Below are 26,251 nucleotides of genomic sequence, written 5' to 3' on the forward strand. Positions count from 1 at the left end.
AATCTCTCGATTCTGTTTAAAATCTCTCAGCCATGAAACTTTATTTTCCTCTTCTTCCTTTTGGTCAAGAAGGTTTCCCCCATCCCATGATGCCAGGTTCTGACTCATCCCAGGAATTCTGTCCCACATTGATAGGGAGATTTACACCCCTGGAAACCATGTTCCATGTAGGGGGCAGGGCAGTGAGTTTACCTGCCGAATTCAGAGACAGTCACTTTTCATCCCTGATTATTTCTTCTGATACTTAACTCCATTATTTTTCTGGAATAAGATAATACTATTATTTCTTGGTTTATCTATTGTAGACATTATGTATTATCTTTCTACTATAAAAGATGAAGAATGATTTCTTTTACATGCATCCCCTTCTCACCACCAGCCCCTCCATTCTATGAATACATTTACATTACAATTTTTGGATAAATTAATAATTAGTGTTTCATCAATAGGACCACATATATATGGTTTCCATACTGAGTCAAGTAGCATATTTTGATTATATATTTTTTCCTTCTCAGTTTTTAGTTTATCCAGGAGTTACTAATTTCCTCAGTTTTTGCATGCTTATCCATCGGGGCACTTAACTCATACTTTTTTTTTATTATTAATTAAAAAAATATTAACAACAAACAAACAAAACAATATCATTCCATTCTACATATATAATCAGTAATTCTTAATATATCACATAGTTGCATATTCATCATTTCTTAGAACATTTGCATCGATTTAGAAAAAGAAATAAAAAGACAACAGAAAAAGAAATAAAACGATAATAGAGAAAAAAACGTTATACATACCATACCCCTTACTTAACTCATACTTTTTAACAGAGTTGTACAACCTCCCCCAATCTCATTTCTACATGTTAGAATCATAGGGTCCTTTGTCATTTTTGTTTTTTTCTCAGATGTTTAGATTAGTAGAAAGTCTTCGTGGTCATACTCTAAGAAAAGTAGAGTCTGGCAAATTAAGAAGTTTGAATGGCTGCAGGACTCCTATGTATCCCACTCCATTACTCCTGGAAGTGGCCAGTGCTGCAGCAGTAGTGGCAGATGCGTCCCTCGTGCCCAAATGTTGGCCTCAAAATCAGTTCTTCACCTAAAGAAAACAGAAGACTGTGGTAGAAGTCGATTTCATGTGTCGGGACAGACAGAGAGAGAGAGAGAAAAAAAAAAGCTGCTGTGTCTGGAATATCTTGTTTCTAGAAAGCCAGGATGCTTTCAAAAGCGTTAGGCATTCATTGCTCTGAAGGACAAAGGAGCTAGTGGGCAGGACTCCCACTGACTACGTTGAAAGAACTTTGCTCATTAAATAATGGGAGTAGAGATAATGCTTAATTAAAACAAGGTGTGCCCACGAAAGACTGTGTTTATGATATTGATCAAAAGGAAAGTTAATACAAAGTATTCTAAGAAGTATTTGTAGAGCAAACGCGGAATGAATATAATAGCTGTTGTTTAATTTTTGTTGACTTTATCAAGTAGGAAAATATTTGCATATATGGCTATTTGTTTCTATTAAGTTTGTATAATGTAGAGGTATATACCCATTTCTGTTTAAACCTTGTGGGAGTGTTGATTAGACCAAGGAAATGTGGGAATTGTAGAGGGGCAGGGAGGAGCCACGACACTCCTGGCTGCCTCCAGCTGCTGTGGGAGCCTCCGCCGATGCCCTGAGCCTCTCCATTTCCATGGTTGGCAACCGCATCTCTAACCCGCAGGGCTTTCTCTGGCGCTGGTGTTTCCATGTGCAGTCCACGCGGGTTTCACTCGAGCCCCACATAGGGCAGGACCCAAGTGATGGCAAATTGGCCCCTGGAATCAGTCCTTAACCAGGGGGAGATGACTGGTGAAATAGATGACTGGTGAAATGGTCACCAGTTATCGTGCTTATGTTCTCTCAGTCCCCTTGTTTTCAGCTTCCTCATCTCTTGGTTGGAGTGACCCTGAGATGCCTGTTCTGTACCGACGCGCTGAGTCTGCCCCACGATAAGCTTCACATCCACACACTGGTCACGGGCCGGACAGAACCCTCTCCCACTGACTCCCTCTCCAACGCCCCGGAGGTGCTTCCTGCCATCACGTCTCCAATAAACTACTTGCACTAACATCCTTATCTCAGGGTCTGCTTCTGGGGAGCCCAAACGAAGACCACCAAGTAGAAGAGAAATCCAGAGAGCTGGTTGTCATGTTTTCTAAACAGTTAATAAAAAAAAAAAAACTAGAATCCAGTAGAAGATTTCCAAGTCATAAACCAGCCAAATGAAGAGCTAACTGTACCGACTTCATGTCTTATCCCAAAGGAGATGAAAACCCTAGTAATTCCAGTAAAATTCTAATAAGAAATATTTATGCTTTTTATACCATCAGCAGTTGGGGCCAGAATGTCATGATAGACTATGGTACCGCCTAGTTGTATAAATCTCAGAGAATCTATACTTTGAGGGTAAAACATTAAGCTTCAAAAACAAAAATCTAAGTGAAAAAGAGACCTAAAAATCCTCTACTACACAATAAGTATAACTTTTTTATAAAACAGATCATGGTCTGATAATCAATGGCTTGGGTCTGAATTACCTTGGCCTGCTGTTGGGGTTTGAATCATGTCCTCCACAAAAGGCACGTTCAGGGACCCAATCCCTGATCCTGTGGGTGTCTGAGCCCATTTGTAAATAGGATCTTTGAAGATGGTATTAGTTAAAGTATGTCCAAGCTGAATGAGGCTAGGCCTTAGTCCAGTATGGCTGAAGTCCTTATAAACAAAGAAATTGGACATGGAAAGAGAAGCCAAGAAACAGCCAGGGGCCAGAAACCAATGGAAGCCAGAAGAGAAAGGAGAAGTTGCTGCAACATGTACAGCCATGTGATGGAAAAGCCAGGGATCGCCAGCCAGCCAGAAGATATCTACTCCAGGAGGAAGTAAGCCTTCTAGCCTCCGACACCCTGAACCAATAAATTCCTGTTGTTAAGCCAACTTACAATTTGGTATTTGTTTTAGCAGCTGGGAAATTAAAACAACCACACAATCATGTTCCATGGTTCAGACCATAGCCACAGTCAATAATCCCATTTCAGGATCTGGAGGTCTATTTCCTTGAAGTCATTCAGCTTCTCTAGGGAATAATCCCCAGATCTCCTGTCTGCTGAAATATATGCCAGGTGATCACCAACCTACGGGTGAAGTAGTACATGGGAAATGGTCACCGGTTATCATGCTTATGCTCTTTTAGTCCTCTTGTTTTCAGGATGAGCCCATCGCTGTCCTTGGCTGTGCCCTCTGTTCTCAAACCCAGAACCTCTGTGGTTCAATTTCAGCAGAGAATAATTTCTAGGGCTCCTGCGGGTTGGGCAGTTGCCTGGTTGTACAGGAATGGGGTAGGGAATCTGTTATTCTAACTGCTCCTTATACACACTTAGCCAACCTTCCATCCCTTACCCCACCCTCACCCCCACATACACATTCTGAAGTTTCTGGTGCATCCAATTCCTGAGCTTTTCTGTAAATTCCTAGCATGAATGGGCTCATTTTTCTTTCCCATTCTCCTCTGCAGGCTCTTAGAGCTCAGTTTCCTCCACTCTGCTCAGTCAGTCCCCACTAACCTATTTCTGTTATGCCTTCCTAAAATTTGTTGGCATATCTTGTCCGCTATATTCTCTTTCCATTCTTTGTGTGGAATCTGACAAAAATTCTTTTTTTTAATTGCGAAATATAATATATATATACAAAAAAGCAATAATTTTCAAAGTACATTTTAACAAGTAGTTATAGATTAGATTTTAAAGTTTGGTATGGGTTACAAGTCCATAACTTTAAGTTTTTATTTCTAGCTGCTCTAAGTTACTGGACACTAAAATAAATATCAGTACAATGATTCAACACTCATACTCATTTGCTAAACCCAACTTTCTCTCTATAACCCCAACATCACCTTTAATCTTTCTCCCACTCTTTATGGGTATTTGAGCTGTGCCCATTTTAACTTTTTCAAGTTAGAAGGGGCTGTCAATAATATAGGATGGGGGATGGAACTAGTTGATGTTCCGGAAGGGCTGGCCCTCTGCATTTCAGGACTTATCTGGTTCAGGGATCCATCTGGAGATTGTAGGTTTCTGGAAAGTGACGCTAGTGCTTGAAACCTTCGTAGAATCTTATATAATGCCCTAGGTATTCTATAGGATTGACAGGAATGGTTTTGGTTGGGTTTGGCAAGTTATGATAGATAGTAATGTGTAACTGAAGTTTGCGACCTCCAGTGTAGCCTCTCAACTCTATTTGAACTCTATCAGTCACTGACAACTTATTTGTAACACTTCTTTTCCTCATTTTGGTCCAGATGACATTGTTGATCCTATGGTGCCAGGGCCAGGCTCATCCTTGGGGGTCAAATCCCATGCTGCCAGGGGGACTTTCATCCTTGGATGCCATGTCCCGTGTAGAGGGGAGGGCAATGGTTTCACTTGCAGAGTTGGGCTTAGAGAGATAAAGGCCACATCTGAGCAACAAAAGAGGTCTTCTGGAGGTGACTCTTAGGCATACCTATAGGTAGGCTAAGCTTCTCTGCTATGTACATATGCTTCACAAGAACAAGCCTCAAGATCAAGGCCTTGGCCTATGGATTTGGGTGTCCCTAATGTTTGGCACAGTATCTGGGGTTTCCCTGGTAGTAAAGTTTAAGAGTTCCATAATTTTTCTCCCATTCCTCAAGGGACTTTGCCCAAGTTTTTTTATTATCTACTTAATATACTCTAGGATGTATCCAGGCATTACATTAAGCTATACAGGATTAAAGGCCCTCATTCTTATTCTGGGCTCCCTATGCTTGGATTGTATAAATGATCTATCCAAACAGGTTGAGTTAGATTACGTGCTACAGAAAACTTAGGTTTTAGACATAATAAAACTTACTTCCTTTGGTCTCAAAGAGTAGGTGAAGTTCTAAAATACATGCCTTCCTCACCCCTTTATTCTGAATTACCTAATACCAATCCGATCGGCTTCATTCTTATCTCCAAGTACCAGTTTATACACATATAAAACAGCCCCTCAAAATTCAGAAATAACAATTACCACTCTGAACTAAATGTAACTGCTAAAAGAGCTTCCAATCTAGGCTTTGGTTTTCTTGTAAGTATTTTCTAAATGAGATCATACAATACTTGCTCTTTTGTTTCTGGCTTTATTTTGCCTCACCAAATGTCCCACAGGTTCGGTCAGATTGTTGCAGGCCTCATGACTTCGTTCCTTTTTGCAGCAGTACCGTGTTCAATCACATGTTTACACCATCGTTCGCCATTCTACTTCTCAGTCCGTGTATCTTTCAGTCACCTCTGACAAGAATTCATTTTTAGTGGAGTTTGGAGAAAGAGTAGAGATAATGCCCATATTCAATCCATTACAACTAACTGGAAGCCCAGACCTTCTTTCTAGCTTTATTTTTTGGGACCCATCTGGCTATGCACTCCTTTTTTAAATTAAAAAATATGTATTTTAAATGAGAGTAGCTGTAGGTTTATAGAAACATCATGTAGAAGTAGAGTTCCCATATACTCCCCTCTCACACACACACAGTTTTCCCTAATATTAACATCTTGCATCAGCGAGTTACCTTTGTTACAATTCATGAAAGAGTATTATTATAATTGTGCTATTAACTTTAGTCCACTGTTGACATTAGGGTCCACTCTGTGTTGTACGTTCCATGAGCTTGTGTATGTGTGTGTGTTGTATACAACCTAAAATTTCCCTTTGTGAATATACAATTCAGTGTATATTCATGCACAAAGTTGTGCCTCCATCCCCATTGTCCACTGCCAAAACTTTTCCATCACCACCAACAGCAACTCCATACCAGCTAAACATTGGTCCTGCATTCTTTAGTTCAGCCCCACCATGTTGGGGGGCACCTCACATGCCCCTCTCTCACCTCCTTCTTTATGCTGTTGTGTCTGGAATTCTAGCATCTTCACCTTCCCACACACTAGCCAATGTCTCCTCTTTGATATAACCATGGCATTTTGTTATGATCTCCATTTTAGATTTTCTCATGGATTTTCTTGTGTCTTAATTAGTTGGAAACGAATTTGTCTCCTTCCCTAGGCTGTGAGAGCCCTGGGGGTGGAGACTTGATCTTGTCCAATGTTTAACTCCCTGAGTCTATTGCTTCATAGTTTTCAAGTGTTTGTTCCATGGGATTACATTGTAATAATATTTTTCCTTTGTGATTTATCTGGGATATAGTCTTCTCCAATGGGGTTACTCTGTGGTAGATTGGGTTGTCAGTCCCAAGTGATAGTCACACACTCACACCCTTGTGGTGGCCTCAGGGTGGGCAGTGTACTTCCCTGCCCCTTGACTTTGACCTTGGCAATGTGACTTGCTTTGACCAATGGGATGTGAGCGGGTGTGATGTAATGGTTCCATGAGGCTGGGCTCTTGTGCTTCTGCCGTTGCTGGTCCTAGAAGAAGAGAGCTGCCCCAGCCCATCAGAAGACCAGCAGCTTGGAGGAGAGCAGCCCAGCTGAGGACCTGGGAGTATAATTATAAACACGTTTTGTTGTTTGGCTCATAGTTTGGGGCCGTTTGTTCTGTAGTGGTAGCAGCCTTATACATGATGTCAACTGGAAATATTTTATACCTCCTGTTATCCATCAGTTCTGGTTTTTAAGAAGCCTGAAACCAATATGCCAGGCCAGCAGCAGGGTATATGTATACCTATCACATGTACTCAAGTGGCTTCCCTTACTTTAACCATAAAATCTATTTTCTTTTTTTTTTTTAACTTGGGCAGGCACCGGGAATCGAACCTGGGTCCTTGGGCATGGCAGGCAAGCACTCTTACCTGCTGAGCCACCGTGGCCCACCCAAAATCTATTTTTTAATGGCTTAAGAAAATAAAATAAAATAATAAGTACAATACCAGCAAAAACTGGGACCTTACATAGCTTTGTTCCAGACAGAATTCATTATCTTACAAGGTTTTTTTTTTTTTAATGTTTTTGCATTTTAATAAACCCAACAAAGATCTGTGTGATTTTCTTACTCTATCTTTCATAGTTGTGACTTTAAATTTGTAGTACAGTTATGTTTAATTCATATAGTTCATATTTATATAGCATTGCTAATCCTTATTTTAAAGAAACAGTTCTTCTGATAATGATTTTTAAAATTCGGATATGACAAAATATATTCAGGAACATCCTCATCACATACTAGCAATTTCTTCCAACGTCCACAACTTACTTTCACTTTTAAAAAAGGCTAAGTATTAATTTTATTTTTAAAAAGTCATCAAAATCCAACTTTTTTTTTTTTTTTGGCATGGACAGGCACTGGGAATCGAACCCAGGTCTCTGGCATGGCAGGTGAGAAGTCTGCCTGCTGAGCCACCAAAGCCCACCCCAAAATCCAACTTTTATTTCCAAAATAAAAAGTACAATGAAAACATAAGTGGCAAAGAAAATTCCTTTACTATTTTCTAATTGAGAGTTGGCCAATTTATTGAATGTTTAGGCTGTAAGAATTTTTCTTTAATTCAAAGATTATTATAGTGATATCCTGAGTGGAGCTGTAACCAAGAAATCAGGATTTAAGGGATGATTTTGATTACTGAATCATTGTATATATATTCCTTTTTACTTTCTGGTATGTTGGAGTAGAAACTCTGGGGAAGTTCAGGGAAACTCCTGAACTTCCTAAATTGCAATCCAGCTGTCCTGATCTCTGATAATGGTTGTATAGCCCTTATCTTCTGCCCCTGTGATTGTAAAAACCTTGTGACTAACTTTCGTTTGTACCCAGTTATCCAATTTTTCAACTTTAAAGTCTTGTAATTGCTAAGACAGTCCCTAATGCTTATTAATGAAGGGTGTTGGGACAGCCCAGAACTAAACCACCCCAAATCTAAAGTTATCTTGATAACGGAGACTAAATCTAACCAAAGTGGGGCCACTTGACATGCGCAGTAGCTTAGACTTTACAAGTCACCTATGCTTCATTCTGCCATTTTCTTTCATACATTCCGTGACTAAGCAAGTAATCAATCTGTGCACGCTCAATAATCAGAGCACCTCTAATTACATCACTGTACTCATTATCCTAAACCCTGCCCATCTTTTCTCTAATAAAACTATCAGAATTACTGCAGTTCCAGGAGACAGATTTTGGGTCCCTACACTATCTGTTCTCCTACTGTGCGCCTAGCAATAAATTCTCTCTTTGAAATCTCAGTGTCTCAGGAATTGTTTATGGAGTACGTTGGGCAAAAGAATCCGTGGCCTTTGTCTGGTAACAGAGCTCCATTTCTTATCTTTTTTTTTGTCTAACTTTTAAAATTGTATAATATAACATATATACGAAGCAAAGGAAGGAAAAAAGCAATAGTTTTCAGAGTAGTTCTTCAGCAAGTAGTTACAGTAGAGATCTCAGAGTTTGTCGGGGGCTACCATACCATACTCTCAGATTTTTCCTTCTAGCTGCTCCAGAATATAAGCTCCATTTCTTTTTTCCATACTCAAGAAAGGATGTCAAAATCCATGAATGCAAGGGTGATATATATGACATTATAAAAAGAAAACTGTGCACCTGTTTACTGTTATTGTACGAAGAGCAGATTCTTCACAAATATCCCAACGTGTTAGTAACACACATCACAACTTACTGAGACATTTTGCATCCATGGTTAAGAACCGTTACCAAAAGGGTTAATAACGCCATTAAAAAAAGAATAGCTTAAGAAATAAGAAAAAAATCTGTATTGTTAAAAAGTTCTATAATTGAGAGTTTTAACGAAAGAGACAAAGTGAGGGGTCTTTGGGGGGTCTGAACTAGTCCAAGTTGAACCACTTAGCTTTTGGGTTTCCTGGTTGAGTCTGTCAAAGCAAAATCATGCCTCTCTCATCCCCCTGACTCTCCGCCCACTCATGGGGCAGCAGGCTTTAACAATTCCAGAACAAAAACCCGATTGCCCCTTCTCTCTCCAACCCCAGAGCTGAAAGGTCCACTAATCCAGCACACAAAGGCAGGCCTTTAGCCCTTTTATTCTTTCCGAGCCTGGAGACTGCACTGAGCTCAACTGCTGATCAGCTCTGGAACGTCCCCAGCAGTACGCCTGGGGCCCCCGATGTTTATTTAGCAGGCTGCTGGCCCGCGAGGGAGCCCCGGCGGCCTTGCGCAAGCAGAGGGGCCATGTACCGGCGCAGCTATGTCTTCCAGACCCGCCAGGAGCAGTTCGAGCGCGCGGAGGAGACGCAGCACGGGGGGGAGTCGGACGGCCTGGCCGAGGGTCCTCTGGCGGCGCGGGGCCTGGGAGTGCTGCAGGGGCTGGGCGAGCGAGTTGCCGCCTATGTCCACCGGGCGCGCGCGCTCGAGCAGCGCCACGCCGTCCTCCGTCGGCAGCTGGACGCCTTCCAGCGGCTGGGCGAACCCACCGGCCCGGAGGAGGCGCTCGCCCGGCAAGTCGAGGGCAACCGGCAGCGCACCCGGGACCTGGCAGCCGAGCGCGTCCGGCTGGAGCGCCAGGGCGCAGAGGCGCAGCGCGCACTCGACGAGTTCCGGAGCAAGTAAGCGACCGCCGTCGGGGGGAAACTAAGGCGGGCTGCGAGACCGCCCCGGAGGCGCGCGTCCCGGAGCGGGATGCCACTCGTGGCCGGAGGGACACGTCTGGTCTCCCTGCGATTGCTGACCTCATCCTTGCAGAGGCCAGCGAGGGGCACATTTCCTTATGATAAGCCTAGTTTCCGTTTTGATGGTACTTTACCGTTTACAAAGCCCTTTTACACAACGTGGTATTTAAATTCTAATGCATTAAAAAATGGAGGTATAATTTACATACAATAAAATACATAGGTTTTTAGTGTATAGTTCAATAAGTTGTGACAAGTTTAACAACCAAAACAAGCAAGATATTTCCGCTACTCCAGAAATTTCCTTTGTTGCCTTTCCCCATCACTGCAGCTACCCCCTGCCCTCCCTCCTCAAAAAAATCCCAGAGGCCCAGAGTTCTCACCATAGGTGATAGAACTTCACGAAAATGGAATTTTAAACTGTTCTAAAACTTTACGAAATGAAGTCTTATGGTAGGTACTTTTGCTCAGCACAGTGTTTTTGAGATTTGTCCATGTTATTTAATCCTTGCAGCCTTATCTTGTTATAGACTGTAGTGCCCTGTTTTACAGATGAAGAGCCTGAGGCTCCGAAACTAGGGATTTAGGACAAGCAAATAGAGCAAGCCCTGGGCATGCCAAGTCTAGGTTTGTCGCATCACATCACAGCTGACACCTGAAAATTATCTTTTTAATGTGCCCTTTAGGGTCTTGCTACTCAAAAGTGTGGTCCGTGGACCAACAGCACCAGCATTGCCCAGGAGCTACTTAGAAATACAGACTCTGGGGCACATCTCAGAACTCCTGAATCAAAATCTGCATTTTAACAAAATTCCCAGGTGATTGGTAGTTCTTGAGAAGTTACACATTGAAATTTCAGAAGCCCTGGTCCAGGACTTGGTTCCCCTCCCCACAGACCGAATTGTTTGTTAAAATTATCCAAGGAGTTGTTAAAAAAATATGCTCAGCAGTGTGTCAGCATCTTCCAAAGTTATAAATGCATGTGCTTTTGGACTCAGCAGTGCCACTTCAAGGAATTTATTCTATAGGTACACTTAACAGTAGCATGCCTGCTAGGATATTCATTGTGGCATGATAGACTTGAGTGATACAACAGGTTATAAAATTATGGTTCATTCATGTGGGGAAATACTAGGCATTTATTTAAAAATTGTATATTATTACAGTTATTTTTAAAAGAAAGAGGAAAGAATACAGATTTTTATTTGTTTACGTAAGGATAAGGAATTCTGGACAAACATACCAAAAAACCAATGACTCAGAACCCCTGTGGGAGGTGACAGTAGGAACTGCATAAATGGAAGACATAGGGGGGAAGGAGACTTTTAACCGCACATCTTTTTATATCTTTTAAAAAATTGTTTAACCATGTAGGAGATTTACCTATTTTTAGATTATATAAGTTAGTTTAATTTGAAAAATGCAAATGTTCATGCCCTATTTTGGACCTCAAATGGGGGCCAGGTGTTTACATTTTTGTTTAATTTATTTTAATTCCAGTGAACAGCCAGGTCTGGGTATCCTTGGTCTAGGGTATGCAAAGGGTTTTCTCCAGACTTGCTCTGTGTTTAAATTCTACACACTCAATCCCACCCTTGGACAAGTTATTCAACATGGTGTACTGAACATATTAAACTGATCATTTTCCTTGATGATTCAGTTCCCATCAGCCCTTTTATTTCTGGTTTTGAGTCAAAGAAACGGGTTTGGAGCTGAAGAAGAGCCTTGCTATAGTCTGTCATGGGCTTGGAGAGGACCTGAGCGTGGCAGGACTTAAACTTGGATTTCTCGTGCTGGGCCTGCCTTCTTTCTAGAACACCATGTCCTGAAGAGAAGCTGCTCTCAGGCTCCAGTTGAATGATGTCCAGAGGTAGGACCACATTCCACTGGAGCACATGTTCTCTGAAGCAAAGGGAAGTGTCCACCAGTCCAGAGCAGCTTGCTGGATACTGAGATTCCCAAGATCCCAGAGTAACATTTCCCTGGTCATTAGGCCATGATCTTCTGTGATTTGGCTGCACAAGCCTGGGTCCCATGAGTCCTCATTGAAAGAATGGCCATGCTAATTTTTCCTGTCTTTTCTTGACTTCCCTTGATTTTGAGTTATGTGCTCTTCTTGGAGCAGTTCCTTTGGGCTCTGTGATTTATGTTAAAATCACATTGATTTATTCCTCCCTTTGCCCCAGTACAGAAGTTTTGATATTTTGACAGAGGTGGTGGGATTTGAAAATGATTATAAAAACCGCAACCATCCAGGAACACAGACATACCAGTTTGGTTTTACATTTCAGAGGTGAATTGATGGCTAGCCAAAGCCGGATTAAAAAAACTGCAGAATTGGGAAGTGTATGTAGCCTGGATTCCACGCCAGCACCAGGCGTATTTTCAACCTGGGTAGTTGAATAATTTCAAAATTAGGTCTTCAGCAAATCAAATGGACAGTACTTAATAAAGCACTAAATAAAATTACCTAAATACAATGATGAATGGAGTTGATTATTATCTTAGTTTGTCAGTCTGCTGGGATAAATACCACACAGTGGATTGACTTGAACAACAAACATTTATTAGCTCAAGTTTTGAAGGCTAGAAGTCCAAATCAAGGCACTGGCAAGGCTGTTTTTTCTGCTCTAAGCCTGCCTGCTGCAATCGTAGGGTTCCTTGGTTTGCACCTCTACCTTCCATCTCCCGGCAAGCATGCTGTCTTTTGTGTTTGTTCTTCTGGCTTCCGGCAACTTCCCACTTCTGGCTCTTGTTGCTGTGGCTTCCTCTCTCAAAGGCCTCCAGTAATAGGATTAAGGCCTGCCCTGATTCAATTTGGCTAAACTAAATTAGGATTTTAGAAGACCCTATTCACAAATCAGTCTACACCCTGACTCATTTTAGCATATTCAAAGCCACTGTATACAAATGGTTTCATACCCACAGAACCATGGATTCAGATTAACAACATGTCCTTGCTGGGGTACATGATTCAATAGCACAGTTATGTAGATTATGGAAAGTAAAAGTAATTTATGTAAAACAATCAGATAATTGAAGCCAATATATGTATTTTTTCACTTTATGAATTCACTTGAATTTTCACTTATATGAATGTATATGGATTCATATGAATTCTTTATCATGAAATCACTTCTCTTTAATATAATATATAGGTTTGTCTTTAGGGCATGAAAATTACTCATGATATCGCTTTGATGTGTTGTTTACCAAACACATTTGTAAGCTCCAGAAATTCTTAGATGGCTCCAGTAGGAAAAAGCAAAGAAAAAATTACATTTTGTTAACAGTTTTATCCTCAAAGCTGATTATCCATTTCAAAAATAATTTCTGCTTCTTTTAGAGCCACACATAAAAGCTACTAAATGTGACATCGTAGTGTGAAACGTAAAACTTGTGCAAATAGGTTGTGCTTGTGGGGATAGCTGAGCTTCTTAGATGGCTTAAAGCTGTGGGAATATGTGCCCGATACGCAGATTCCTAATTATTGTGCCCTGAGTTCAGGACTTTTAAATCTGAAGACACAGTTGCACCTTTTGCCAGCACCTTCTACAGCTGTGAAGTGCTTGACTTGAACTCCTGATACGGGTGTGCAAGGGCACAGAAAGGTGTGCTTTGTTGGTTGGACTGGGTGATAATTAGGATTAGTTTCAACTGCAAATGACATAAACCCCAAAGGGACAGTGGCTTATTCATGATGGAAGTTTGTACCTCCCTGGTGTAAGGTGAGCAGTTGAGTCTGGTACTTACTCTACAGTGTCCAAGACCCAGAAGACTCTGTGTGTCCTTCAAGAAGGCGGCATCCACATTTCAGGCCACAGGATGTTGGAAGAGATGCCAGCCAAGAGGCAATGGGCACAGGACCCCATCTATTATGGAAGATTCTGGAAGCTGCCACGCAGGCTTATGCTTACATCCCACTGGGAAGCTGCAGCCACATGACCACACCCAGCTGTAAGGGACTCTGGAAACTGTAGTTTCCCTTCTTGGCCCCTATGTGCTCATTACCATTGAGGACCTTACACCCTGGAAGTTGGGGAGAATGGATATGGGGGCAGCTTACAGGGAACAAGTGAAGAAGTCACTTGGAAGAGGGCCTCCCCACTTTCTTTAGGGGGTGAACTTTCCCAAGGGAAACCCTTGTACTGATAAGGATGATTTCTAGGGTCTCTCTGCTTTCCTAATCCCCATCATTTACTAGAAGTCAAGATAAGACACTGACTAAGAGAAAAACTAAACCTGCCCCTTGGTATCTGTTGCTTGTTTTAATCTTTTAAATTTGGGGCCTTTCCCTGCTCTGCTGAGGCAGCATGGTATGGGTTTTGACATCAGATCAGTTCTGACCCCACCTCTTTCTTTGTTGGGGTTCTCAGGAAACCAAACCCGAGTCAGGGATTTGAGAGCAGGTCGTTTATTTAGGCGGTGACCTTGGGGATCAGCAGGAGGGAAGCGGGGTGGTAGTGATAGAGGAAAGGGGGAGAGCCAATACTGAGTGCATCATCAGCAAGTTTCCTTTGTGAACACCTGGAGCCTGCTAGGGAGCCCTGGGAGTAAAGCCTGGTGCATGCCTCAGCTACCCCAGCGGAGCGGCGAGGGAGCAGAGCTATTTAGGCACCAATATACTTATGCCAGGCCTGCCCCACTCAGCGGCCCAGAGGAGAGCCTCTGGCATGTGGGAGTGATGCTGCACCCTGACAGCGAAGTGCTGACAACATCCGCTTGAGCCCTTGGCCAAGGTTTTTAACCTCAGTTTCCTCATCTTTGACATGAGGTTGCAGTAACTGCTCTCTTACAGGGTTTTGTGAGGATTAAATGAAATAATCTAAAAAATGGACCCATTGTCAATAAATGAAATAGTGTGGGAAATCCATGATGTTTGTTGTAGGAGAGCAGCTTCCCTGTCTCTGCTGCTCCTGTGCCAGGGTTACAGGTAAGGCCAAGTCCGATGTCCTCATTCCCGGAATGGCCCCAGGCTGCCTCCAGCCTGGTTTACTGCTGTTCCATTTACCCCTTTTAATTGCCATCCATACTGTGCAAATGTTACCACTGTGTTGGAAGCAGTGGGTTGGGAAATGCAGCATTAGCTTTAGCTTTACAGTGAAGAATTTGTCAATTTTGGCCTACTACTCATCTCAGAATAAATTTAACCTTGGTTGTTATCAACGCATATGAAATCCTGGAAGCTGCCCAACTCTTGCTTATATGTCCAATCTGCAGGTATGAAAATGAGTGTGAAAGTCAACTGCTGCTGAAAGAAATGCTTGAACGGCTTAACAAGGTGAGCTGAACACATCCCTGGGTTTATTGTAGACTGATTAACAGCATTGAACAAAGTGGCTGAGATGGTTCACATAGCTTCTCTTTGTGTTATTGTCAAGTTTCAACTATTTATTTTGCTGTCCTTCTCTTTTTTGACTTCTTAAATTCAGCTAAATCCTTGTGAGTGAACTCACATACATAGACACACACATACCCCTCTGACACAGGGTCCACACTTCATGATAAAAATATGGTCTATTATGCATCTACATTGTGCTTAGCTGTGAAAATGTGCCAGCATTACAGTGACCTGCTGTTAATTTATCATTCAACATATTGGTCCCAAACACCAAACTTAGGAAGGACTTGCTTTGGGCAGTGGTTATTTGGATGTCATACCTCTATCCCATTAGCTAAAGGTCTTGAGATTGCTTCTCCACAGGAAAACTCTCAAGAGGACAAAGGAAGAAAATTCCATTCCTCTCAATCTCCCCTCTCTAAGTAGAAAGTAACCACAAGGGACCGTTGGGATTCTTAGCCTCTTGCTGGAATGTCTCCTGCAGAAGATGTATGTAGTTCTCCTGTGCAGGAGCACTTCTTCTGATCTCTCTCAGAAGTATCTATCCTTACCCATAGATAGGATTTTCTGCTCTAGCTGGGAGAGCTCAGCTACCAAATAGCAGGATTATCCTAAACAAAAGGGGTGGGACAAAAATAAGGGCTGTCAGTATTATCCTTGCCTGATCATTTCCAAGCCCAAATACCAGAGCAGAAGGATCTGTGAAACTATTATAGTTGAAGGTACTTATTTATATTCTTTTTTTTAATTTTAATTTTTTGAAATTTTTTTGTGAAAAATAACATGTATACGAAAAAGCAATAAATTTCAGAGCACATCGCCACAATTACTTGTAGAACACATTTCAGAGTTTGGTGTGGGTTACAGTTCCACAAGTTTAGGTTTTTACTTCTAGCTGCTCTAAGATGCTGGGGACTAATAGAAATATTAATGTAATGATTCAGCAGTCATACTCATTTGTTAATCCTTACTTTCTTTGTATAAGTCCACCATCAGAAGGGTGCTTATTTAGGGCACATGGGCTGCCATCCTCCTGCCGCTCCACAGAACTGCTGATAAAACATAGCATGCCCTTCCCTGCTGTGCCCAGCTGTAGAATTTTCCAGAGAGCTCCAGGACATTACCGCAAACAGTCAGGGTCAGCTTAGGATGCTTGCCATGCCTGGCTTTGCCCAACCTCTGCTGTTTAGGGTTATTCTGCTGACTGGGGGAAAAGTCGGAACTAAATCCAGGGAAACCACATTTAGCTTTGTCTGTGTTAACTACCACATATTTCTGCACCCTTCTCTGTGTGGGCATGCAGGGTAGTGTCCAAACCAGGACGCTGCGCGAAGGGTGCTCTCAACAAAGGTGCAGGCCAGTTGATGTCAAGGAGATGGTCTCAGGCCAATGGGATATACAATCAGCCTGGATATAAACACAGAGATGGCAGGAACAGGCGCTTGCGGAGAGCCCTGAGGGGCACAGACTCAACGGTGGGTCTCTGGGTAGAGGTGCCCCCACCCTCCAGCCTGAGAGAAGTCTGAGCTAGGATTTCAGCCTTATTAACATCCTGCATCTCCCTGCTTTTTGGGTATACCTCATCCCCATTCTTGTTTTTGGTGGCTGCCATCTTGTCCACAGACCATGACTGTCCAGAACAGAGATGCCCAACGCCCTTCACCTCGATGCTAATTCAACCCCTCCCAACATCCCATCCCAACATCACATTTTGCTTTGTGAGTATGTTCCCTCGCTGCAAGGGGGACTTTCTTTGGACTGACTTCTAAGGGGATTGCTCAAGCCAGTGCCGTTTTATATACTCCTCAAAGAAGAGGGAGAAAGAATGGAGTGTCTCATTATGCCTTTGTTGGGAAGTGACACTGAATTTTAAAACAAGCTCAAACCTTCTGTTGTTTTTTCTCTAATTACAGAAGTAATGTTTGTTCTCAGTAGAAAGATAATACAGATAATGAAAAAGAAGGAAAAGGCATTCTACTGTTTCACACCCGGAGAAGGTGTTTGTAACACCTTTGTGTGTATGTGACTGAGAGTGACAGTGACTGAACGATCAGCCAATTGGAAAATTATGAAGGTTCTGGGGAAAGAGGCTGCCAGGAGTGCCGTGGGGGCCAGCACAGGGATTGACTGTTGTCAAATAAGTGAAATCATGAACTCTTTGTCCTTTTCTGTCTGGCTTATCTTGCCCAACATGTTTACAGGGTTCATCTATTTTGTAGTGGACATCAGAAATCCATTCCTTTTTACAGCTGAATAATATTCCGTTATATGGATATACCACATTTTGTTTATTTATTCATCTGTTGGTGGACACTTGGGTTGCTCCCAAACCTTTTTGCTGGTGTGAATAAGGCTGCTATGGACATTGGTGTGCAAATATGTTTGAGTCCCTGCTTGTGGAAAGTTTTTTTGTTTTGTTTTGTTTTGTTTTTACAAGGGCAGACACTGGGAAATCGAACCTGGGTCTCTGGCATGGCAGGTGAGAATTCTCTCACTGAGCCACCGTCACACTGCCCTGTGGAAAGGTTTTTGACATCCAGATTTGAAGTAAAAGTATTTTCTAATTCAACCCTAGTTAAGTAGAAATCTTCATGAACATGAATACCAGTTGTTTAGCAATTGGATCTTTTTCTCCTTCTTTTTTTAATGGTGCATTTTTTTGTTGTGAAAAATAACATCATACATACAAAAAAGCAATAAATTTCAAAGCACACTGCAACAAGTAGTTGTAGAACAGATTTCAGAGTTTGGTATGGGTTGCAGTTCCACAAGTTTAGATTTTTCATTTTAGTTGCTCTCAAGACACTGGAGACTAAAAGAAATATCAATATAATGACTCAGCAATCATACTCATTTGTTAAGTCCTATTTTCTCTGTTATAACTCCACCTTCTCCTTTGATCTTTCTCCTAATCTTTACAGGTATTTGGGCTGTGCTTGTTCTAACTTTTTCATGTTGGAAAAGGCTGTCAATAATAAGTGATAGGAGGATACAACTAGTTGATGTTCTGGAAAGACTGGCCTCTCTGGGTTTCAGGACTTATCTGGCCTCAGAACCCATCTGGAGGTTGTAGTTTTCTGGAAAGTAGTCATAGTGCATGGAACCTTTATAGAATCTCAGATAAAGCCCTATGTATTCTTTAGGGTTGGCAGGAATGGTTTTAGTTGGGTTTGGCAAGCCATGATAAGTAGAAATGTCTAGGTGAAGCTTGCATGAGAGCAACCTCCAGAGGAGCCTCTTGGCTCTATTTGAACTCTCTCATCCACTGATACCTTACTTGTTACAATTATTTTTCCCCTTTTGGTCAGGAAGGCATTGCTGGTCCCATGGTGCCAGGGCTGGGCTCATCCCTGGAAGTCATATCCCACATTGCCAAGGAACTTTCACCCCCCCGATGTCACATACTGAGGAGGGTAATGGTTTCAATTGGAAAGTTGGGCTTAGAGAGAGAGAGAGGCCACATCTGAGCAACAAAAGGAGTTCTCTGGAAGTAACTCTTAGGCATAACTACAGGTAGGCTAAGCTTCTCTGCTACATAAATAAGCTTCATAAGGGCACGCCTCAAGATCAAGGGCTTGGCCTATTGACTTGGGAGTCCCTAATGTTTGAGACAATATCAGGGGTTTCCCTAGTGGGAAAGTTTAATAGTTCCATATTTTTTGTCTCATCCTTTAAGGGACTTTGCCAGTCCCTTATTTCTGCTTAACATACTCTAGGATATAGTTGGGTATTACATTTAGCTATACAGAATTACAAGCCCTCATTCCCATTCTGGGCTCCATGTTTTGGGTTGTTTAAATGATCTATGCAGACATGTTGAATTAGATTATGTGCTACAGAAAATTTAGGTTCTGAACAAGATAAATCTCTTTTCTTCTGGTCTCATAGAGTAGGTGAAGTTCTAAAATATAGAAAATGTCTTACTCCTGTATTCTGATATACTTTAGTCCTGATCTGATCAGCTTCATTTTTGTCTCTAGTTAAATCCTGATCTCCTTTTTCAGTTTCTTTGACAATTGTTGTATGTGACAATGCTGGCCTTCAGGACTGCAGAACTCTTACTCTAAGTCTTGGGTGTCACCCAGCAATTGGATTTTTAATGCAGCTTCTAGAATTCCTGTGAATGGGTTGGTGAAGCCAATTTTAAAGGGTGTGGGAGACTAGTTATTTCCCCACTCTCTTTCTTAAAAATGATTGTAAATAATCTAGACCAGTGTTTCTCAAACTTTAGCATATCTTAGTATCACTTGGAAAGTACGTTAAAATAAAGATTTATGGGCTCCACCCCTGGAAATTCTGATCTGGTAGGTCTGGGATTGACCTGAAATTTGCATTTCTAATTGGTTCCCAGGTGACCCAGCTTCCAGAAACCACACTTTGAGAACCGTTGGTCTAGATCTGGAATAAACACGATATCAGCGTTGGAATACACTAGGCAGTGTTTTCTATAATTAGACTCAGCGTTTAAATGCAGAAAAATCTAGAAGCTTCTGTTGCTGGTGCTTTTGAAAATGCAGCTCACAGCATCTAAGGCATAATGAAAACCCAGGCTTGTACACATTTTTGAGTTCTGGTACAAACAAAAGAAAACTCTCCCCAAATAGATTTTCTCTAATCTACCAGCAACTGCAAATTCCAGTGGCACCTACTGACCTTTGAGGTTTGGGGGCAGTTTATCAGAGAATGTGCTTGTAGAAGCATCTGATAAATTATTATATGGACAAATATTGACTGGCCTTTTATCATCATCATGAGAAATTTTTTTTTTTTTTACATAGGCAGGCACGGGGAAATGAACCTGCATGGCAAGAGAGAACTCTGCGACTGAGCCACCGTTGCCAGCCCATCATGAGCAATTTTAACTTAGAGTTTTTAAGATTTGGTTGATGGGACCCAGAAGCTGGTTGTTTGGGCACGATCCTAAGAGGAAGGTGTAGACAAGAATGGCACGCAGTGCACAGGGTGGGATTGGGATTCAGCATTCAATTCTTGGCTAGTGGAGGGAAGCCCTACACAGTTTCCAGTCTCATTATTTTCCATCAACTGACTGAAAGGCCTATCACTGCCTGGCTGAGGGACCTTGAACCCCCTCAGTCGACCTGACCTTGGCCTCCCCATCTGTAAAGTGAGGCTCCAGTTTTCTAGCTTCTTTTGGTGGAGCCCTCAGCTTCCATGGAGTTGCTTGAAGGGGCTCTGAGGAAAGGGGGTCCGGGCACATATGGGTGCTTCTTGTCCCCTTTCACACCCTTCAAGAAAAGCCTTTCAGCTTTACCATCGTCATATATTGGCTTCCATGGGCTATTTTGTTTGAAATATGGCACCTGTGCATTTAAAAAAAAAAAAAGCTCAGTGACCTCTAGTGTCCCTTCTAGTTCTAAATTCTGTGACTGTTTGATCCTTTTATAGTTAATAATACAAAGAATCCTCAAAGCCCTGTTTTGAGTTCTGTATCTCCAGTAATTGTGGGTGAATTTTTAGCACAAATTAAGATGACTGAGAGTTCTCTGCCATCGCCACCCTCATCTCTTCATCAGTTTCTCCCTCCCCTCTGCTGTCAATTTAGCCATGCCTCTCCAGTTGGATTCCCCATGGAGGTGAACAATCTCTTCCATGATGACCCCCTGGCCCTGAAGGGAGTGGGGCTCCTTTGAAGAACCACCCTGTCAATCAAGGTGATTGCCATGTGTTCTAGTTTGTTAGCTGCTGGAATGCAATATACCAGGAACAGAATGGCTTTTTAAAAGAGAAAGATACCTTGGTTCAAGAAGGCCGATGAAGTTCAGGGTTTCTCTTTCAAGTGAGAAGGCACATGGCAAACATAGTCAGGACTTCTTTCTCAGCTGGAAGGGCACATGGCGAGCAAGGCATCATCTGCTAGATTCCTCTCCTGGCTTCCAGTTTCATGAAGCTCCCTGGGAGGCGTTTTCCTTCTTCATCTCCAGAGGTCACTGGCTGGTAGACTTTCTGCGTCTCATGGTTATGTCATTCTCTGCTCTCTCAGAAATCTCCTTCTTTCTCCAAAATGTTTCCTCTTTTATAGGACTCCAGAAACTAATCAAGACCCACCCAAATGGGTGGAGACGTGCCTCTACTTAATCCAGTTTAACAACCATGCTTGATTAAATCACATCTCGAGGAAGATGATCTAATTACAGTTTCAAACATACAGTGCTGAATAGGGATTAGAAGAAACGGCTGCCTATACAAAATGGGATAAGGATTAAAACATGGCTTTTCTAGGGGATTTACATCATTTCAAACCAGCACACCATGTGACACATGTTGGCCAATCACAGCTCTCTCCCAGAATTGTTCCTCTGGAGGGAGAGACAGAGATGAATTAGTTTGGGTCACCCGGTGGCCTTACGCTTGCAGCTTTGATTCCCGGGTCTTTCTGGCTCCACTTTCCCTTGAGGCCTGGCTGTTTTTCCTCTGGAGTCTAATAAGTGACCAGAATCTTTCTAGTTCCTTAGCCCTTTACTATTTCTGGAAAGACATCCAACCGAACTTTTCTCCACTGTTTCTCGAAGGGGCTTCACTCAGACCTTTTTGATAACTGTATAATTTAGAGACTCAACGCCAGTGCAGGGCCTGTCCACTTGCCCTGGGGTAGAAATGCCTTTCTTTGCAGAAGTCATCCAGAAGGTTCTAGCCTCCCCGGAAGGAAGAAAAAACAACACTGTGGAGTTTTCACTGAACTTTACATCACTGACCTTGTGCTATGGAATTTAGAGACCCACCATTAAGCCCCCAATTGTAAACTCCTGAAGGTAGAGCTCTTTAATTGTCAGTGGCTGATTGAGTGAATGAGCCCCCAGAAGCTGAATCACTGATCACTGGATTTCACATCAGTTTATTTTAGAATCCAGGCAGTTCAGAGCCCTGGACCTGGACAGATGTACCCTTTTTTGTACTTTGGTTCATTCTTTTACTTATGAGAAACAAAAATACCATACACATGAGTGACTTTACTAAAGGGAACGGTTTTCCCACAAGCCCTGGCTGCTCCCAGAGGCCGTGGAGCTGGCAGCAGGGGAGCCCAGGGCAGGGGCATGAGCTGGGGCTCCGTGAAGACAGGCAGGCAAGCCCGGAGGCGTGGAGGAGGGACCACTTTGATACTGGTGTCCTCCCCTCCTTCTGTTGGGATCCCTCGTGCCAAAAGAAGGGATTTCAGATCTCTTCAGAAGAAAGGATTAGGTAACTGGAAATTAGAGGAGAGAGAGTCTGGGGGATTCACCCTGGCGTAGAAACCTGGAGGAGACACTGAGGAAAAATGAAATATTCCATCGTGCCTTAAGATTAATTCAACAGGGTGTACTGTCCAGCACGGGAACCGTTGGACAGAGAGCAGTTGAAATATGGAGAGTGCAAAATGAGATGTACCGTAATTATAAAGTACCTGTTTTCAAGGACCCAGTGTGAAAAAAGAATGTAAAATTAACTTGTTAATTTAATAACTTTTCAAATATTGGTTACTTGAATGATAATATTTGGATATATAGGGTGAAATGATATATATATTAAAATTTAACCTGTTTCTTTTTATTTATTTAATGTGATTACTAGAAAATTTAAAATGACCTCTGCGGCTTTTGCTCCATTTTTATTGGACAACAACTGTAGAAGAATAACAATTCTTCTTTGCATAAGCCACATGCAAAAAAGGAATGCTTTAAGATACATTCCTTATGGTTGCTGACCCAAGCCCTTTGATCTCATGCAACTCTTATACTCTTTTGGGGAGAAATAGTAGCTTCAGGAGTTTGGGATGGGTGAGATTCTAGCCATTTCCCTAGAATCGTGTGGACATCTCAGATCAAGTTCAGACTGACAGATATGTATTAAATGTGTTCATTCTGATGCAGGCCCCCCAAAGCTCATAGTCTGCTCTGTAGGTTTCATGAAATCCTAGCTCCCTGTTCTTTGAGGTGCTGAGACCATCCTTCACATGAAAAGCTCACTCAAGGCAGATGCTGTGATACTCCAGTCAATTCTGATATCCCTGTAGTCTGGATAGGGCAAACAGAAATCTTCCTACACCTGTGGTCCTTTATAGGCACAATTAAGGGTACTAACCTGGCTGGAACCTTCAGCCAATTAGAGCAGGAGTGGGGAGTCTCTCAAGATTAGCTTGGCCAGTCCACATACCTTGACTGACTTAACTCTGTTCATGCAAAGGTGGAAATTCCATCAAATATTTCAACTGACCATTTATCTACCTTTATTAATGAAAGCCCATTTCTAACATTTATGATAACTTATTAACATCATTAATAAGTCAGTAAAATCACATTAAATTGTGATTATATATATCATAAAACTTGCCATTTTAACCATTTTAAGTGTACAGTTCAGTGGTTTAAATTACTTTTACAGTGTTGTGCCACCATTACTGCCTTCCATTGCTGAAACTATTTCATCACCCCACATAGAAGCTCTGTACACATTAAGCAGTAACTTCCCATTGTCCTCTCCCCTCTGGCCCCCTGTCACCTCTAGTCTACTTCCCATCTCTATGAATTTGCTTATTCTAGATTTTTCATAAAAGTGCATTCATACAGTATTTGTCCTGCATGTCTGGCTTAATTCACTTAGCATGCCATACTGTCACATATATAAGAACTTCATTCCTTTTTTTGTGGCTGAATAGACCACATTTTGTTTATACTTTCACCTTTTGATGATTGTAAATGATGCTGCTATGAACACTGCTGTGCAAGTATCTGTGTGAGTCCCTGCCTCCAATTCTTTGAGGTATATACCTAAGAGTGGAGTTGCTGGGTCATGTGATAATTCTGGTTAAGTTTCTGAGATACTGCCAAGTTGTTTTCCAAAGAGGTTGCACCATTTTACATTCCTACCAACGATGCACTAGAATTCCAGTTTCTCCATATCCTTTCCAAAACTTGGTATTTTCTGTTTTTCTTTCTTCCTTTTTTTTTTTACTAGTAGCTATTCTAGTAGGTATGAAGGGGTTTTGGTTTGTATTTCCCTAATGGCTAGTGATGTTGAGTGTCTTTTCATGTGCTTATTGGCCATTTTGTATATTTTCTTTGGAGAAATGTCTATTCAAGTTCTTTGTTCATTTTCAAAATTGGGCTGTTTGTCTTTTTTTCTTTTTTTATTGTGAAATATAACATATATGCAAAAAAGCAATAAATATCCAAGTACATTTTAACAACCAGTTATAGAATGAATTTTAAAGTTTGGTATTGATTGCAGTTCCATAATTTTTTGTTTTTTTCTTCTAGCTTCTCCAAGACACTGGAGACCAACAGAAGTATCAGTATGATGATTCAGCAGTCATACTCATTTGTTAAACCCTGTCTTCTTTTTTTATACTCCTCCTTGTTTGTCTTTTTATTGTTGAGTTATAGGAGTCTTTATATATTTTGGATATTAACCCTTATCAGATGTATGAGTTCAAATAGTTTCTCCCATTCTATAGTTTTTTTCTTTGTTTTCTTGAAATGAAATGGCCTTTGATGCATGAAAGATTTTAATTGTAATGAAGTCCAATTTATTTTTTCCTTTTATTTCTCATTCTTTTGGTGTCATATCTAAGAATCCATTACCTAATAAAATGTCCTGAAGATTTTCTTCTCTGTTTTCTTCTAAGAGTTCTATGGTTTTAGATCTTATATTTAGGTTATTGATCCATTTTGCATTAATTTTATATATGGCAGGGATTTGATTTTATTCTTTTGCGTGTGAATATCCAGTTTTTCCCACACCATTTGTTGAAGAGACTATTCTTTCCTCATTGATTGACTTGGTACCCTTGTCAAAAATCAGTTGGCCGAATCTATGAGTTTATTTCTGAAACTTCAGCTCTGTTCCATTAGTTTATATGTCTGTCCTTATGCCAGTACTATACTGTTTTGATTACTGTAGCTTTGTAGTAAGTTTTGAAAATCAGGAAGCATTAAGTTCTTCAACAATCTTCTTTTTCAGGATGGTTTTGGCTATTCCGAGTCCCTTTTCATTCTATATGAATTTGATGATTGGCTTTTCTACCTATTAGGTGTAACACTCCCCCCCCCCATCAAATGATCTTTAATATTCAGTAGATTAACTAGAGAGGCTTCAAACATTGGCAGGTATGGATGGTAAAGGCATCTCTGGAATGTGGACAGTCCTAATGTACCCATGTAATACTAACCTGTAATTGCAACAGAACATGCTGAAGTTTTTAAAATCAATTCCAGATATCACAACACTATCTCCTTAGAACACAAATGTTTCTTTTATGCCAATTTGGTTTATTAAGACAAGGTCAGTGAGATAAAAGTCTTTACATTATCAAAAAGTTTGGTGAGAAAATTTAAATCACTGTCATAAATGTCATCTTAAAGGAGTAAATGCTATTCACCACAGCACTTATTCTAAAAAAGGCATTTTTGCATTAAAAAATACATAGATAGTATCAAGATTAACATCAACTGTCCTTGGGAGAAAATTACTAAAACTAAAGATTTCAGTATTAAGAGAAACGATTTCTCTGTTTCAGTAAGTGGTCATAGAAACTCAACTCCCAAACGATGCGATACTGAACAAATATAGATGTAATTTAAATTTTAAGGTTGCTGGTATGTAAATATACCAGTAATTTCCTCTCTGATCTTTCAAGATCAAGGTTTCTCAAGCCCGGCACTCCCAACATTTTGGGCCAGATACTTATCTGTTGTGCGGGACTGTCCTGTGCATGGCAGGGTGCTTAGCAGCATCTCTGGACTCTACCTATTAGGTGCCAGTATTATCTGGTCATGACACCCACATCCTTGTGGCACCCAAATCCTGACAATTAAAAACGCCTCCAAGCTTGCCCGGGTGGTTCAGCTTGGTAGAATGCTCCTCTTCCACGCAGGAGACCCGGGTTCTATTCCCAGACCATGCACCGCCCCCCCCCCCCAAATGCCTCCAGACATTGACAAATGTCCCCTGGGGGAAAATCATGTAAACTATTATTCTAGACCAGGTCCAATGTATTAACCCAAAACCTTATTAGAAATGCAGAATCTCAGGCCCCTCCCAGACGCGCTGAAGGAACATCTGCATTTTAGCAGACCTCCAGGCAGTTTGCATGCTCACACATCCTTTGACTTGACGCCCAGGCCCGAGGCCTATGATTCTCTTTCTTATCACAGGAAGCAGATGAAGCTTTACTGCATAACTTGCGCCTTCAGATTGAAGCCCAGTTTCTGCAGGATGATATCGGTGCAGCAAAGGACAGGTACAAAAAGGTAACTGCGTTCCTTCTGAAGCCCTTCCCCCAAAAGCCCAATTT

At 41.6% G+C, this 26,251-nt stretch overlaps 1 protein-coding gene across 1 annotated transcript in view; it reads left to right on the forward strand.

The window, feature by feature from the left end:
• The first annotated feature begins 8,995 nt into the window (after positions 1–8,995).
• Positions 8,996–26,251, forward strand: part of BFSP1 (beaded filament structural protein 1) — a 49,618-nt gene continuing 32,362 nt past the window's right edge. The window contains exons 1-3 of the mRNA XM_077160919.1: positions 8,996–9,560; positions 14,844–14,904; positions 26,112–26,207. Coding sequence (XP_077017034.1) covers positions 9,187–9,560; positions 14,844–14,904; positions 26,112–26,207 — 531 coding nt within the window. The 5' untranslated portion in view covers positions 8,996–9,186. The remainder of the gene's footprint in view (positions 9,561–14,843; positions 14,905–26,111; positions 26,208–26,251) is intronic.

This window comes from Tamandua tetradactyla, chromosome 1 (assembly GCF_023851605.1).
Source record: "Tamandua tetradactyla isolate mTamTet1 chromosome 1, mTamTet1.pri, whole genome shotgun sequence".
Lineage (NCBI taxonomy): Eukaryota > Metazoa > Chordata > Mammalia > Pilosa > Myrmecophagidae > Tamandua > Tamandua tetradactyla.